Source organism: Microcaecilia unicolor, chromosome 2 (genome assembly GCF_901765095.1).
Source record: "Microcaecilia unicolor chromosome 2, aMicUni1.1, whole genome shotgun sequence".
Taxonomy (NCBI): domain Eukaryota; kingdom Metazoa; phylum Chordata; class Amphibia; order Gymnophiona; family Siphonopidae; genus Microcaecilia; species Microcaecilia unicolor.
In genome coordinates, this window is record NC_044032.1 from 534030602 (window position 1) to 534044735 (window position 14134).

General features: G+C 44.9%; 1 protein-coding gene across 1 annotated transcript in view; it reads left to right on the forward strand.

Annotated features, from left to right (window-relative positions):
* The first annotated feature begins 219 nt into the window (after window positions 1-219).
* Window positions 220-14134, forward strand: part of DTHD1 (death domain containing 1) — a 106407-nt gene continuing 92492 nt past the window's right edge. The window contains exon 1 of the mRNA XM_030192615.1: window positions 220-590. Within this exon, the coding sequence (XP_030048475.1) occupies window positions 311-590 (280 nt within the window). The 5' untranslated portion in view covers window positions 220-310. The remainder of the gene's footprint in view (window positions 591-14134) is intronic.

Sequence of the window (14134 nt, forward strand, 5' to 3'; positions counted from 1 at the left end):
TCCTATTTTGTTTTCTTTTTATTGTTAAATGACAGTAGCAAAGAAACATTCACTGAAAGACTTATTGGCTCTGTTCGCTCCTTTCCCTTCACTTCTGGGCAAGACACGCCTTCTTATTACCCTAGTAACTTTAATCTGTCAATAGCAACCTGAGTCAGGTACATTATCCAGCTGAACTAAGAAACACTTCTAGTTTGTTCCTTTGAGACACCATAATTAGTACCTTTTTGAGCCTAGGCTGGCAAAGAATTCTTCAAGTGCCCTGAAGCTGAGAAAGCTGGTTTCTCTTGCATTTGGCATTATTGTTACAATGGAACTTACAGAAAATGTCACATTTGAGGACAGCAAACTAAGCCTGGTACTGGAACAAATGTGGCAGAAAATCCAGGTAATGAAACACTGTGTGGATATACCTGAGGGTCAAGATGATGAAGACGTTAGAAAATCTGTACTTCAACTGATTTCTTTGAGCCAAGAGCTTAGAAATGCCCTTCATCAGCAACTGAAGTACACATCAAATACCATGCAAGCAAGTTCTCAGCTACTGACATCTCTTCAGGACCATTACAGGCAACTAACTTCAAGCCAAGGTAAGGAAATAAGAATTTACATGCATGTAATATATATGATTTATTGTAGTATAGTATCAGAGTCAATTGACATACAAAATTAATTTAGTCCATACAGTATTTTGGACCTGCAACTGCTAGGAAATTGTTGATATTTTGTGATATATTTATGCTTAGAAATTGTATAAAATTGTCAGATTAAACTAATGAAAAACATAAGAAGATGGAAAGTGCCATCATTTTTAAGACTAGCTGTCCACTGAGTCTAGTATCTGGTTTCTAACAATGGCTGATTTGGGTCAGTTGGAAGTGCCACAGTATCATTTCCGGTTCTAATTCTTAAAAGCAAGAAGCGGTGATCCCTCTAGTCTAGCTGCCTAATAACAGTTTAATAGCTTGATTCACCTGAAACTTTTCTAATGTTTTATTTAAATAAAAAAAAATGCTACTAGCCTTGCTTATATCTTCTGTCAATAACTTGTACAGTTTGTGTGTCAGCTGTAGTCGTGTAAATTTGCAGGGGGCCAACCAGCAAAATGGGAAGGCATGATGCATTTCCTCTCTGCTCCCTCCCCTGCCCCCCCCCCCCCGGCACATCACCCCCCAGTTCAACTTTAAATTTACATAACATAGTTGGTGGGGGATCCCCAAACCCTACCAGTTGAAGACATCATCTGAAGGCACCCAGAACTCCCCATAGCCAAGCTCAGCAGTCAACCGCAATGTTCCTGAGCTGCTAGCGCTGGCACCCTGTGCTTGCTCAGTTCTTGCACATGAGCCAAGTATGCATAAAATCTGAGCATGCTCATGGTTGGTTAAACTTAATGGTTCCCTAAACGTTTGAACATTTGTAGGATTTATTTGAATTAAGAGCATAGGCACCAAAATTTCAAAATGTTTGGGGGGTGCAAAGCACAACACAAATTAATCCTGCCTGGACACAATGAAAGAGCTTGCTCAACACTGGGATTGTTCAGCATCAACAGGCACACATTGAGCTGGCTCCTATGATTAAGGGGATTTGTAATTCCATTCAGATACATGGGCTCTGTGCTCACTGCTTATCTCAATATGAAATCTAATTGACAGGGAGTGCTACATACTCATTGCCAACACTGACATGCTTTCATCCTTTATGTGTGTAACATTACTGATAGTTTGAGGAAGCATTCCCAGGACTTGGGCGTGGGATGGCGCTTGTATCCTAGTCCCATCCAAAATATGCCAGACCACACCATATGAATATCTCTGTGTTTTAGATGTGTATATCCTAGCTTTATAAAAACAGGATTTAGATGTGCAAACAACATACACTTCTAAAGGCTAATTTTTGCACTTATAAAACATGAATAGCAGTTCTAAAATAAGCGCCATAATTTCTCAGCCCTCCTAAACCACGCTCACACTCCTTTGAATCTGTATATATCAGGCTTCTAGATGTTTAAATAGCAGTATTCAGAAATCACCATTTGCACATATAGCCAATATACACATTTAAACGTCACTAGGTCCTCTAGCAGACACCTTTTAGAGAGCTGTGATACCTGGCCACAGTGTTCCATGCCCACATCTTTTTTTGATTTTTTCTAGGGGAGAGTCCTTGAGACAGCCTATGTATGGGTGAAACATGCATGTCGGACGTGTTTAACTCCCAGTCTGACACACGTAAAAGATAAGTACCCATTATTTGAAAAAGTCAAAATTAGGGTTAAAGTATTTTTGGAAGGGCTGAAGATAGGACCCGAAGTGGTGAACTGGATTAGGAACTGGTTGACGGACAGAAGCCAGAGGGTGGTGGTGAATGGAATTCGCTCGGAAGGAGGGAAAGGTGAGTAGTGGTGTGCCTCAGGGATCGGTGCTGGGACCGATTCTGTTCAATATATTTGTGAGTGACATTGCCGAAGGGTTAGAAGGTAAAGTTTGCCTATTTGCGGATGATACTAAGATCTGCAACAGAGTGGACACCCGGGAGGGAGTGGAAAACATGAAAAAGGATCTGAGGAAGCTAGAAGAATGGTCTAAGGTTTGGCAATTAAAATTCAATGCGAAGAAATGCAAAGTGATGCACTTAGGGAATAGAAACCCTCGGGAGATGTATGTGTTAGGCGGGGAGAATCTGATAGGTACGGACGGGGAGAGGGATCTTGGGTTGATAGTATCCGAGGATCTGAAGGCGACGAAACAGTGTGACAAGGCGGTGGCCGTAGCTAGAAGGTTGTTAGGCTGTATAGAGAGAGGTGTGACCAGCAGAAGAAAGGAGGTGTTGATGCCCCTGTATAAGTCGTTGGTGAGGTCCCACCTGGAGTATTGTGTTCAGTTTTGGAGGCCATACCTTGCGAAGGATGTAAAAAGAATTGAAGCGGTGCAAAGAAAAGCTACGAGAATGGTAAGGGATTTGCGTTACAAGACGTATGAGGAGAGACTTGATGACCTGAACAAGTATACTCTGGAAGAAAGGAGAAACAGGGGTGATATGATACAGACGTTCAAATATTTGAAAAGTATTAATCCGCAAACGAACCTTTTCCGAAGGTGCGAAGGCAGTAGAACGAGAGGACATGAAATGAGATTGAAGGGGGGCAGACTCAAGAAAAATGTCAGGAAGTATTTTTTCACGGAGAGAGTAGTGGATGCTTGGAATGCCCTCCCGCGGGAGGTGGTGGAAATGAAAACGGTAACAGAATTCAAACACGCATGGGATAAACATAAAGGAATCCTATTCAGAAGGAATGGATCCTAAGGAGCTTAGCCGAGATTGGGTGGCAGAGCCAGCCAGTGGTGGGAGGCGAGGATATTGCTGGGCAGACTTATACGGTCTGTGCCAGAGCCAGTGGTGGGAGGCGGGGCTGGTGGTTGGGAGGCGGGGATAGTGCTGGACAGACTTATATGGTCTGTGCCCTGAAGAGGACAGGTACAAATCAAAGTAGGGTATACACAAAAAGTAGCACATATGAGTTTGTCTTGTTGGGCAGACTGGATGGACCATGCAGGTCTTTTTCTGCCGTCATTTACTATGTTACTATATGATAATCGGGTGAGCCAATGAAGAGGTGGGTGCTGGATCCATTGCTATGCCAATGTACTAGCAATGAGCACCACTGAGGTCACCATTAAAATCGATAATGATATAAGTGATTAAGAGTTGTGGTATATATTAATTGAATAATTGAGAACCTTATCTAGTTAGACGGATTACAACTGTGGTTCTATTAAGACATACTTACGAGAATTGCCAGTGGAATTGGTATCACATCTGTCCATAGGCATCTCACCAAGCCCAATGCTCGACCCAGCACACAATCTCTTCTGAACTTGACCAAAGAATCATTAGTCCCAGTCCACAGTGCTCATTCAACACCTGCACCAGCAAACCATATCAATGCAAGATCCGTGGTGAACAAGGCCTTATTAATAAGGGAACTATTAGAATCATCCGATCTAGGATTTTTGTTTATTTCTGAAACATGGCTCACAGAAGTCAATAGCCCGATACTACCCCACTTATACCCACCCGGATACAACATTCTCCAAGACTAAATAAAAAAGGAGGTCTAGCATTCATTTTTAAGAGCTTTCTACACATATCCTTAGTACAGGAGTCCTCCCAGAACTGGAATATATGCTATGTAAACTCCATGACTACTCCAAAGGAACCAATCAGATTGCCCTACTCCTTATCTACTGTCCACCAGGACCATGGACTAAGGCTGAACCTACCATAATGGAGATCATCTCATCTGCTATGTCTCAGTTTCCCAATGTAGTTGTCCTAGGAGATCTAAACCTACATCTAGAGAATGATGGGGATGCCAACACACATAATTTTAAATCATTCTTGAGAACAACTGAACTTGCTATGAGCTAGGCCACACTTTAGATTTCCTTACATCCCATCCTACCAACCTAATTGGATCTACCACATGGAAGCCAATACCATAGTCAGACCATTTCCAATTGGACTTGACCTTTAATATTTGCCTTCTGAACCACCCAAACCATCACCCTATTAAACTTATCACCACAAGAGGGAAAATCGATGAATCCAGCTTGTGGAATGAACTAAAAAAAAACGTCCTTCCCCTTGAAAGCCCCATGCAAGAATCTGTAACATCGGTCTGGGATATCAAAGTCAAATGGTTCTCAAAATAGCACCAATAACTACCAAAAAAGTTAAAGCATCTCAAAAATCACCATGGTTCTCAGAAGAACTATCACAACTAAAACAAAAAGAAATGGAGAAAAAACAAAGCTACTGTTGATAGATCCAAATGGAAAATCTCCTTTTTGTTACTATAAACAAAAGGTAACCAGCTCCAAGCAAAAATACTACAGCTGTCTGGTGGGCCAGGACACCCTTAACAATAATAAAAAAACAAAACTACTCACCCTAGTTAGGAACCTAACCTCCAGCCACTCTCCTATTAGAGAGCAACAAACACACCCTTCTCCTCAAAACCTAGCTGACTACTTTGAAGGTCAATCAAATTAGAGCCAACGTAGCCAAGCAGAACCCAAAAGACAAGAACTTAAAAACCCATGACTCAGGGGACATCTCTACCCCAAATTCAAGTCAGGGAATTAAAGCAAACCAACTATGGGAATCATTCCAACCACTATCTACTGAAGACGTAAAATCACTACTAATAAAATGTTCACACTCACATTGCTTCCTAGACTATTGTCCAGAATTCCTTTTCCAAATTACCCCAACGGAAGTAGTTAATTGGTTAACAGACTGCCTGAATGGACTACTAGATACTAGATTCTGACTCTCTTCCTTCATATATGGGCAAAATCGTCCTCACACCACTTCTAAAGGGATCAGGGTGAGACTCCGCCTCCAATGCAAATTATCGCCTATTGACAAATATGCCACTCAAAGATGCTTGAATCATATGTAAGTAATCAATTCTCCAAATATCTGAACACATTCTCCACACTATACCAGTCACAATTCGGATTCAGATCCACACACAGCACTGAAACCCTGCTCTTAGTACTAACAATGTATGTCAAACAATACCTATGCAAGGGGGATCAGGTGCTTCTACTTCAGTTTGTCATCTCAGCAGCATTCGATGCAGTGGATCATGTAATGCTACTAGACTGCTGAATCAGATTGGAATTACCAGCCAAGTCCTCAAATGGTTCAACAAAATTCTTCTGAAGCCAAAGTTACTCAGTTAAACAAAACAATAACATTTCCAAATATTGGATTCCAAAATGTGGGGTTTCCCAAGGGTCCCTGCTCTCTCACAATCCTGTTCATCTTCCTCATGTCTTCCCTTAGCTCTAGTCACCTGGGATCAGGAGAACTACTACTATCATACGCGGATGACATCATGCTCCTCCTACCTCTGACATCCTCGCACCAAGACCCTACCCGATCAGTAGCAACTGGGATGAACTCTATTCATACTTGGGCCCTAGCAAACAAACTGAAATTGAATACCCAAAAGACTAAGATTCTCTGGTTACGGAATCAAAGAATCGAGGTCCCATCTTCAATAACTCTACCCAACAACACCACCTTCCTATGAGGGGTGGGACCAGAGCTTGAGAGACAGAAGGGAAGGCCGAAGGCATGCCAATCGAAGAACATGCGCTTCACTGCCGCTGCACGCTGCCTTAACCCCGAGGATGGTATGCTTTTTTAATTTCATAGGAGGAGGGGGGGGTTCCTGGTGCTGGGAGGGAGGGAGGACGGGCGGGCGGCCTGATGCTTGTTGGGTTGGAGAGAGGGCGGGAGGCAGTGAACTGGTGTTCGGGGGAGGGAGCGTGGGCAGACCAGCGACGGCGCGTGCCAAGGGAGAGGGCTCTGCGTGCCCTCTCTGGCACACGTGCCATAGGTTCGCCATCACCGACCTACATCTTCTAGCATTTCTAGAACTGTGTATGGAGTTGTCTGAATGTTGAGACTGATTTTCCCCTGACGTGGAAGTGTGTGATTCTGTGCCTTTCATTTCTACTTCAGTTTCATACATCTTTCTGGGTTTATTAGGCATATGTAGTCTTTTGGATCTTTCTGATTCCTTATCACTGCCCATACTGGCTTGTGTTGTACCTTTTATGCTGTTATGATTCTATTGGGACAGGCAGGGGAATGACTGGAACTCACTCCTGATTGGCCTCTCTAAGGCAGCAGACGTCAGACATCAGATCTTATTTTTTTATTTTATTTTTTTTTATTTATCACTTTTACAGTTTAAATCAAGTACAATCTTGAGTTCAGAAAAGATGACTATTAGTCATAACAATATACAGGAAATACAAAAAAAACCCAATCTAAATTCAATCACATCATGATCTATTGCTCATCTTTAGTCCACAATAATCAGATCTTATTTTAACTTCTCCCTACAGTAGTCACTTTAGCATTATCCCTAGCAGCTGTGAGCTCTCATTGTCCTACTTAGCCTGTGTTCATGGCATAGGGTGTGCTCTCTGTAGTTTGGTTGCTTTTCCCCTTGTCTATGGTTTCTGTGTGTGTTGGTTGTAGCTAGCTTTCTCCCTGATTGATTCACTGCTGTGCAGCTGTGTCTGCTGTCTCTCCGTTTGCGTTGCCTCTCCCTTCCCTGCTTTGGGTATTGACCTGTTCATGGTAGCTTGTTCCTTCTTTGTTTGTTTTGTCTTCTCTGTAGCCTGCTTTAACCCCTTGTGTGCAGTGCTTGTTGTTTGGCTCTTGTGAGCCCTGCTTCTTTAAGCAGCCTTGCTCTGTAATCTGCTTTATCTCGTTGTGTGCCGTGATTGTTACTTGGCTCTTGTGAGCCCTGCTTCTTTAGTCAGCCTTTCTCCGTGGTTTGCTTTGACTCCTAGTGTGCTCTTGCAAGCCTTGCTTCTTTATTCTGCCTTGCTCTGTAGCCTGATTTAACCCCTTGTGTGCAGTGCTTGTTATTTGGCTCTTGTGTGCCCTGCTTCTTTAAGCAGCCTTGCTCTGTAATCTGCTTTTACTCACTGTGTGCAGTGTTTGTTATTTAGCTCTTTCCCCTTTCCTGGTTTTATAGATAGCAGCTGCCTTTTCTTTTAGTCTGCTTTTCCTTTGGTGTGCTGTGTTTGTTACTTGACTCTGGGGGGCTCTGGCCCCTCTCCGCCTTGTGGATTCTAGCAATCCCTCTCTTCTGTCTGTCTTTTCCTTCTCTGCCTTATCTGTGGAGCTCTGCTCCTTCAGGACCCATGAGTCTCTGACCCTGCCTTACCCCTTTACCTACTGTAGAGAACTGCCTTCTGCTACCTGGGTTCTGTGTAGCCTTTGTCTGCATTCTCCCCCTCTGGTTGTTGTCTGTATCTGCCTGTTTGGTCTGACTTCTTTCCCTTGGTGTCAGTGCCTGGCACTGGTGCACCGCCTGAGCTCTAGTCCCCTTTGGGACCTCTCATTGTTTTTTTCCCTTCCCTAGTATATGATTGGGTTCCAGTTTGGCCTTGCGGCCCGTATGCTTGAACTCTGTAGGAGTGAGTTCGCGTTCAGCCTTGCGGCCCACATGAGTGGTCTAGTTCCCTTTTCTGGTAGTGCTTGATGATTTCTCTGTGTGTGCTGGGCTTCGTCACCCTTGTTACTGCATAGCGCCTGTTTGGTCTACCCTAGGCCTTGGCCAAGGTCCTTCCTAGGCCTTGGCCTAGGCACAAGGGCTCACGATAAAACTAACATGTGCTAGACTGCTCAACTACTTCATAATATTCCATAGCCTTGCACAGGTAAAATTAAACCCCAATTTGTGTTTTTTCTCTTCTTAGAATACTTTTGCTTTTTTTTTTTCTTATGCACCTTTGCAGAGCAAATCTTGGCTTTGTGCCAGAATGTTGCCTTGTGGAAAGGGGGGGGGGGGAGAGAGAGAGAGAGAGAGGATGCAGGCATCTCTCTATTCTCTTGTTGAGAATAAGGGGGAGAAACTCAGGGAAAATAAATGGGGAATGACTTGGGGAAATGGTGAAAAATCTTGATGGAATTACAGAAGATTAAGGAGGGGGGGGGGGGGATCAGCCCTAGAACAACGGCTGATCACAAAGCATGATAGAAAGACTTGGCTCTCTCATACAGCTCGCAGGGGCAAAGGGGGAGGGCTGGCCCTAGCTCAGAAGTAACAGCCAATATAGAAAGCTCACAAGGAGTCAATCACAGGATACTGCAAACAATAGGAGGATGGGGGAGGGAAAAGAAATCCCAGTACATAGTACTATCTATTACACAGACAATGCAATAAATACAAATAATACTCATATTAAATATACATCACAATATACCCTACCTCCATGAATATGGAGACAGAATATGGAATGTTGCTACTAATTGGGTTTCTGCCAGGTACTTGCGAAGTAGATTGGCCACTGTTGGAAATAGGGTACTTGGCTAGAAGGACCATTGGACTTACCCAGTATGGCTAATCTTATGTTCTTATGTCGGTGTACACAGGGATGCCACATGGGAGAGATATAGGTTAGGCTCCCACTTAAGCATTTAATTTACAGAATACTGTAGGTTAAACATGTCCTTGCCACACTTAGGTCCATGCACTTTCGCCTGCTCTATGACTGGCACAAATGTGAGCACCTACATGTTTATTTATTTGTTACATTTGTATCCCACATTTTCCCACATATTGTAGGCTCAATGTGGCTTACATAGTACCGGAGAGGCGTTTCCCGGCTCCGGTGAGAACAAATACAAAGTGATGTTGTGGTAGGATAAAGTTCATATGGCACATCCAAAATTAGGGGATCGTACAACGGATGAGTTGAGTTATGTCCATTACGTACTTTAGTTTTGTGTGTCACAGAGATAAGGCATTTAGGTTGGATCGGCAGGGTATGCCTTTTTGAATAGGTTAGTTTTTAGCGATTTCCGGAAGTTTAGGTGGTCGTGCGTCATTTTCAAGGCTTTTGGTAATGTGTTCCACAGTTGTGTGCTTATGTAGGAAAAGCTGGATGCGTACGTTGATTTGTATTTGAGGCCTTTGCAGCTTGGGTAGTGCAGATTTAGATATTTTCTTGTTGATTCTGATGTGTTTCTAATTGGTAAGTCGATCAAGTCTATCATGTTGTTATGACTGTGGTCAGAACCCCTCTCAAACTTACCTTTTTCCTGGGGGTCAGCTTCTTAGCTGGCTTCTGTTTCTTTTGTCTGTCCTTTCTGAGCTAGCTCTCTCCCTCTATGCTGGCAGCTTCCAGGAGCATGACTCTAATTGTTTCACTTTACTACAGCTGTGTGTGTGGACTGAGTTAGCTCTACCTCTCTTTGGGTGTACTGGCTTCAAGAGCTTCACGGTGCTGCATTGGTGTGGGTTGGGCCTCTCAGGGTTTCAGTGTGCTGTCTGCCTGGCTCTAGGGAGTGTGACATCATCTGGGAGGGCCTTGATAAGGAAGTGGTGTTCTTCCCTTCAGGGCCTTTGCAACGGTTGCATTTGCTTGAGGTAGGGTGGTGCAGTGTGCACTTCTGACTTTGTGTCTAGTTTCCCTGCTTGCTTTTGCTAAAGGTCCAGGTTAGTGTTAATGCAGTGTGCACTGGTGACTGTGTGTTTAGCTTTCCGCTTTTTCCCTTTGGCTCCCCTGCTTTCCCTGTTGTTATGGTGAGAAGCACTTCTGTTAGTGTAGTGCTGGAGTTTGGTGCTTGGAGCACCCTTGCTAGTTTAGTGCTTAGGAAGCACCTTTGTTGTTTGTGTATTTGGCTTTTCTGCTTGTTCCCTTGTGGCTCCCCTGCTCCCCTGTTAGTTTCTGTTAGAAGCACTTCTGTGGGTTTAGTGCTTGGTTAGTTTAGTGCTGTGGGGCACAGCTGTAGCTTGGTGCTTAGGAAGCACCTTTGCTAGTTCTTGTGTTTTTTCTTCCTTGCTTTTCCTTTGTGGCTTCCCTGCACTTCTGTTAGTGTAGGGCGTAGGGGCACCCCTGTTAGTTTCTGTTAGGAGCACTGCTGTTAGTGTAGGGGTTAGGAGCTCTTCTGTTGGTGTCGGGCTTAGGAACACTTTTTGCCAGTTTAGGATTTAGGAGCACTTCAGTTTCAAGCTTATTCTAGTCTTGGTCCCTGTGTCATCCGGTTTCCGGTAAGTCCTGCCGGCCACCCAAACCCAGGGGCACAACCCTTGGGGGGCAGTGGCTAAGTGCAGGTGAAGCTGTACGGACCAGTCCAGTATTCTCCAGTCCAGTGTGTGTTCCAGTCCGGTGTGTTCCCATCCAGTGTTCCAGTCCTGTGTCCTCCAGTCTGGGGGATTCCAGTTCATGTGTTACAGCTCGCTGGGCGGTGCCTGCAGTCCCTGCTGGTGTGCTTGCCCAGTGTTGGTTGGTGGGTTTTGCCTGCTGCTGTCGCTCCTCGGCAGCAGCCCAAGGGCTCACGTTTGCTCCAGAGCCCGGCCCCGCGGGCTCTGAACCTGACAACCTGACACATGTATCCAGGGGCTTCATCGTAGATAATTTTGTGAACCAGGGTGCAGATTTTGACGACAATGCATTCTTTGATTGGGAGCCAGTGTAGTTTTTCGCTGAGAGGTTTTGCGCTTTCATATCGTGTTTTTCCAAATATAAGCCTAGCTGCCGTGTTCTGAGCGGTCTGAAGCTTCTTCATGGCCTGTTCCTTGCATCTCGCATAAATTCCATTGCAGTAGTCTAAGTGGCTTAGTACCATTGATTGTACCAGGTTGCGAAATGTTTCCCACGGGAAGAATTGTTTCAAGCGTTTGAGTTTCCATATTGAGTGGAACATTTTCTTTGTTGTGGATGTCACTTGGCTGTCTAGTGTTAAGTTACGGTCTATTGTAACACCGAGGATTTTCAGGCTGTCTGAGATAGGAAGGATGTAGTCTGGGGTGTTTAGTTATGGGGTTGTCCGCGCTGTGTTGGGATGAGAGGATGAAACAATGTGTTTTTTCTTTATTGAGTTTTAGCCAGCGGTGTGCTGGTAAATGTTTAACAACATGCTCTCTCCCCGGTCTACCTCTGCGCCCCTCGTCCACCTCTGCGCCTCCCCCCCCCCCCCAAATTGCAGAGCTGGCTATAGCCAGGGAGAGAGCCTGGGGGGGGGGGGGGCAATGCATTACTCCAGGAAAAAAAAATAAATGATCCCAGGTTCCAATCTAATTCATGTTTAATATGGGATAAAATGCCATAAATAAGTAAATAAATATAAACTTTTAATGTTGAGCACCTGATTCTCAAAGTGGACATATTCCAAACACTATAATGAAAATAAAATTATTTTTTCTACCTTTGTTGTCTGGTGACTTTGTTTTTCTGATCATGCTGGCCCAGTATCCGATTCTGCTGCTATCTGTCCTCTTAACTCCGTTTCCAGGGCTTCCTTTCCATTTATTTCTTTACTTTCCGCCTTTCTTCTTCATTTCTTGCCCTACATCCGTAAGTAAAAGCTGGGTCCTCCACAGACTTGACTGTCCAGTGGGTCCAGCTTCTGCCTATTTTCTTCATCCATATGCAGTTTTTCTCCTCTCTTCCTTTTCCCTCATCTCCTTCCTCACTCTTCCCTCCCCTCCATCCATGTCCAGCATTTCTTCTGTCTCCCCTGCCCTCCCCTCCATCCAACCATGTCTGGCATCCCTCCCCTCCATCCACCCATATCCAGCAAACCTCCTCTCCCCCTGCCCTCCCCTCCATGCACCCATGTCCAGCAACCCTCCTCTCCCCCCTGCCCTCCCCTCCATCCACCCATGTCCAGCAACCCTCCTCTCCCCCTGCCCTCCCCTCCATGCACCCATGTCCAGCAACCCTCCTCTCCCCCCTGCCCTCCCCTCAATCCACCCATGTCCAGCAACTCTCCTCTCCCCTGCCCTCCCTCTAGCCACCCGTACCCAGCGATTCTCTTCTCTCCCCTGCCCCCCTTTCAGCCACCCGTACCCAGCGATTCTCTTCTCTCCCCTACCCCCCCTCCAGCCACCCATACCCAGTGATTCTCCTCGCTCCCCTGATTACCTCCATCAAAGCAGCCGCGTTATTGAAAGCCCTGCCCGTCTCTAGCCTTCCCTTCGAGTTTGTTCCCTCAGAGTCCCGCCCTCACAGAAAGAGAAAATGGCATCAGAAGGCGGGACCCCGAGGGAACGAACTCACGAAGGGAAGCCTAGAGACGGCCAGGGCTTTCAATGACGCGGCCAGATGGAGGTAATAAAAAAGTTTTAACCCCCCCCCCCAGGGTGGCGCAGGCAAATGAGGGCAGTGGTGGGAGGTGGTAAATGAGGTAAGCATGGCTTGTGGCGCCCTCCTGCCATGCTTACCTCATTTACCGGAGCCGGCTCGCCCTGCAGAACAACCGGCTTGCAAGATGTTAAAAAGTTTAACAACTGGCTCTTGCGAGCCGGTGCGAGCCGGCTCCAGCACACCACTGGTTTTAGCTGAAATGCATTTGCCCATGAGTCCATGGTGTTTAATCTGAGTTTGATTTTGTTGATGATTTCAGTCAGTTTGGATTTGTATGGAAGTATATTATGACATCGTCTGCATATATGAAAGGGTTAAGACCTAGGGTGGATAAGGACTTGACTAGTGGGGCCATCATTAGGTTGAAGAGGATTGGTGTGCACGGTGATGATATGCTAGAGTTTGATTTTACTTGGTAGGTTCTTGTAGTTAGGAAGCCTATGATCCAGCTAAGTATGTTTCCACCAATCCTGAACTTATCTAGTAATCTTATTAATATATTCTGATTTACCATGTCGATTGCAGTAGACATGTTGAATTGGAGGAGAAGGATGTTTTTGCCTATTGCTATTGCTATTTCCTGCTTGAATTTGGCTAGGAGAGTGAGTAACACTGTTTCAGTGCTGTGGAGGGGGTGGAAACCTGACTGTGATTCGTGTAATATTGAGAATTTGTTGATATAATCTGTAAGTTGTTTGGTTACCATGCTTGCGAAAACAAAAAAAGGGGTGGGGAAAATAGGCTCTATTCAAACAATGGGGCAGACGTATAAATTAGTTAAAACAATGATTTTTATTGTGAATAGGTGACTCAACATAGCCGTGTTTCGGCGCCGTAGTGCCTTCCTCAGGAGTCTTCCCCACCCCTTTTTTTGTTTTTGCTTTTTTGTCCTGTGGAGATCAAGTGCACCTCCACACCCCGTGTGGTTTTTCTCTGTGGTTACCATGCTTTCCATCAGTTTGACTACTAACGGGATCGATGCTACTGGACAGTAATTAGTGATTTCATTTGTTTTTTTCTTGGTGTCTTTTGGTATCGGGGTGAGTTGGATATTTCCATTTTCCTTGGGGAAGAGACCTTGCTGAAGCATATAATTTAGGTGGAATGTGAGGTCTTCTATGAAGCAGTCAGGGGCAGATTTCATTAGGTAGCTGGAGCAGGTATCTAGTTTACAGTGAGTGTTGGAGAACCTGCTAATCACCTGGATAACTGTTTCGATGGTAAGGAGGGCGAAGTTTAGCCAAGTCCGGTCAGCCGGGTATGCTCCAGTGATAGGGTCCAACTCATTAAGGAAGTGATCGATGTCAGTGGTGGCTTGAGGTAGCGTATTGCATAGGTTTATAATGTTTTAATTGAAATACTTAGCAAGTTTATCTGCTGATGGTATATCTGTATTCGTTGAAGTGACCGAGTTGGTGTCTAGGAGTTCACGAGTTGGT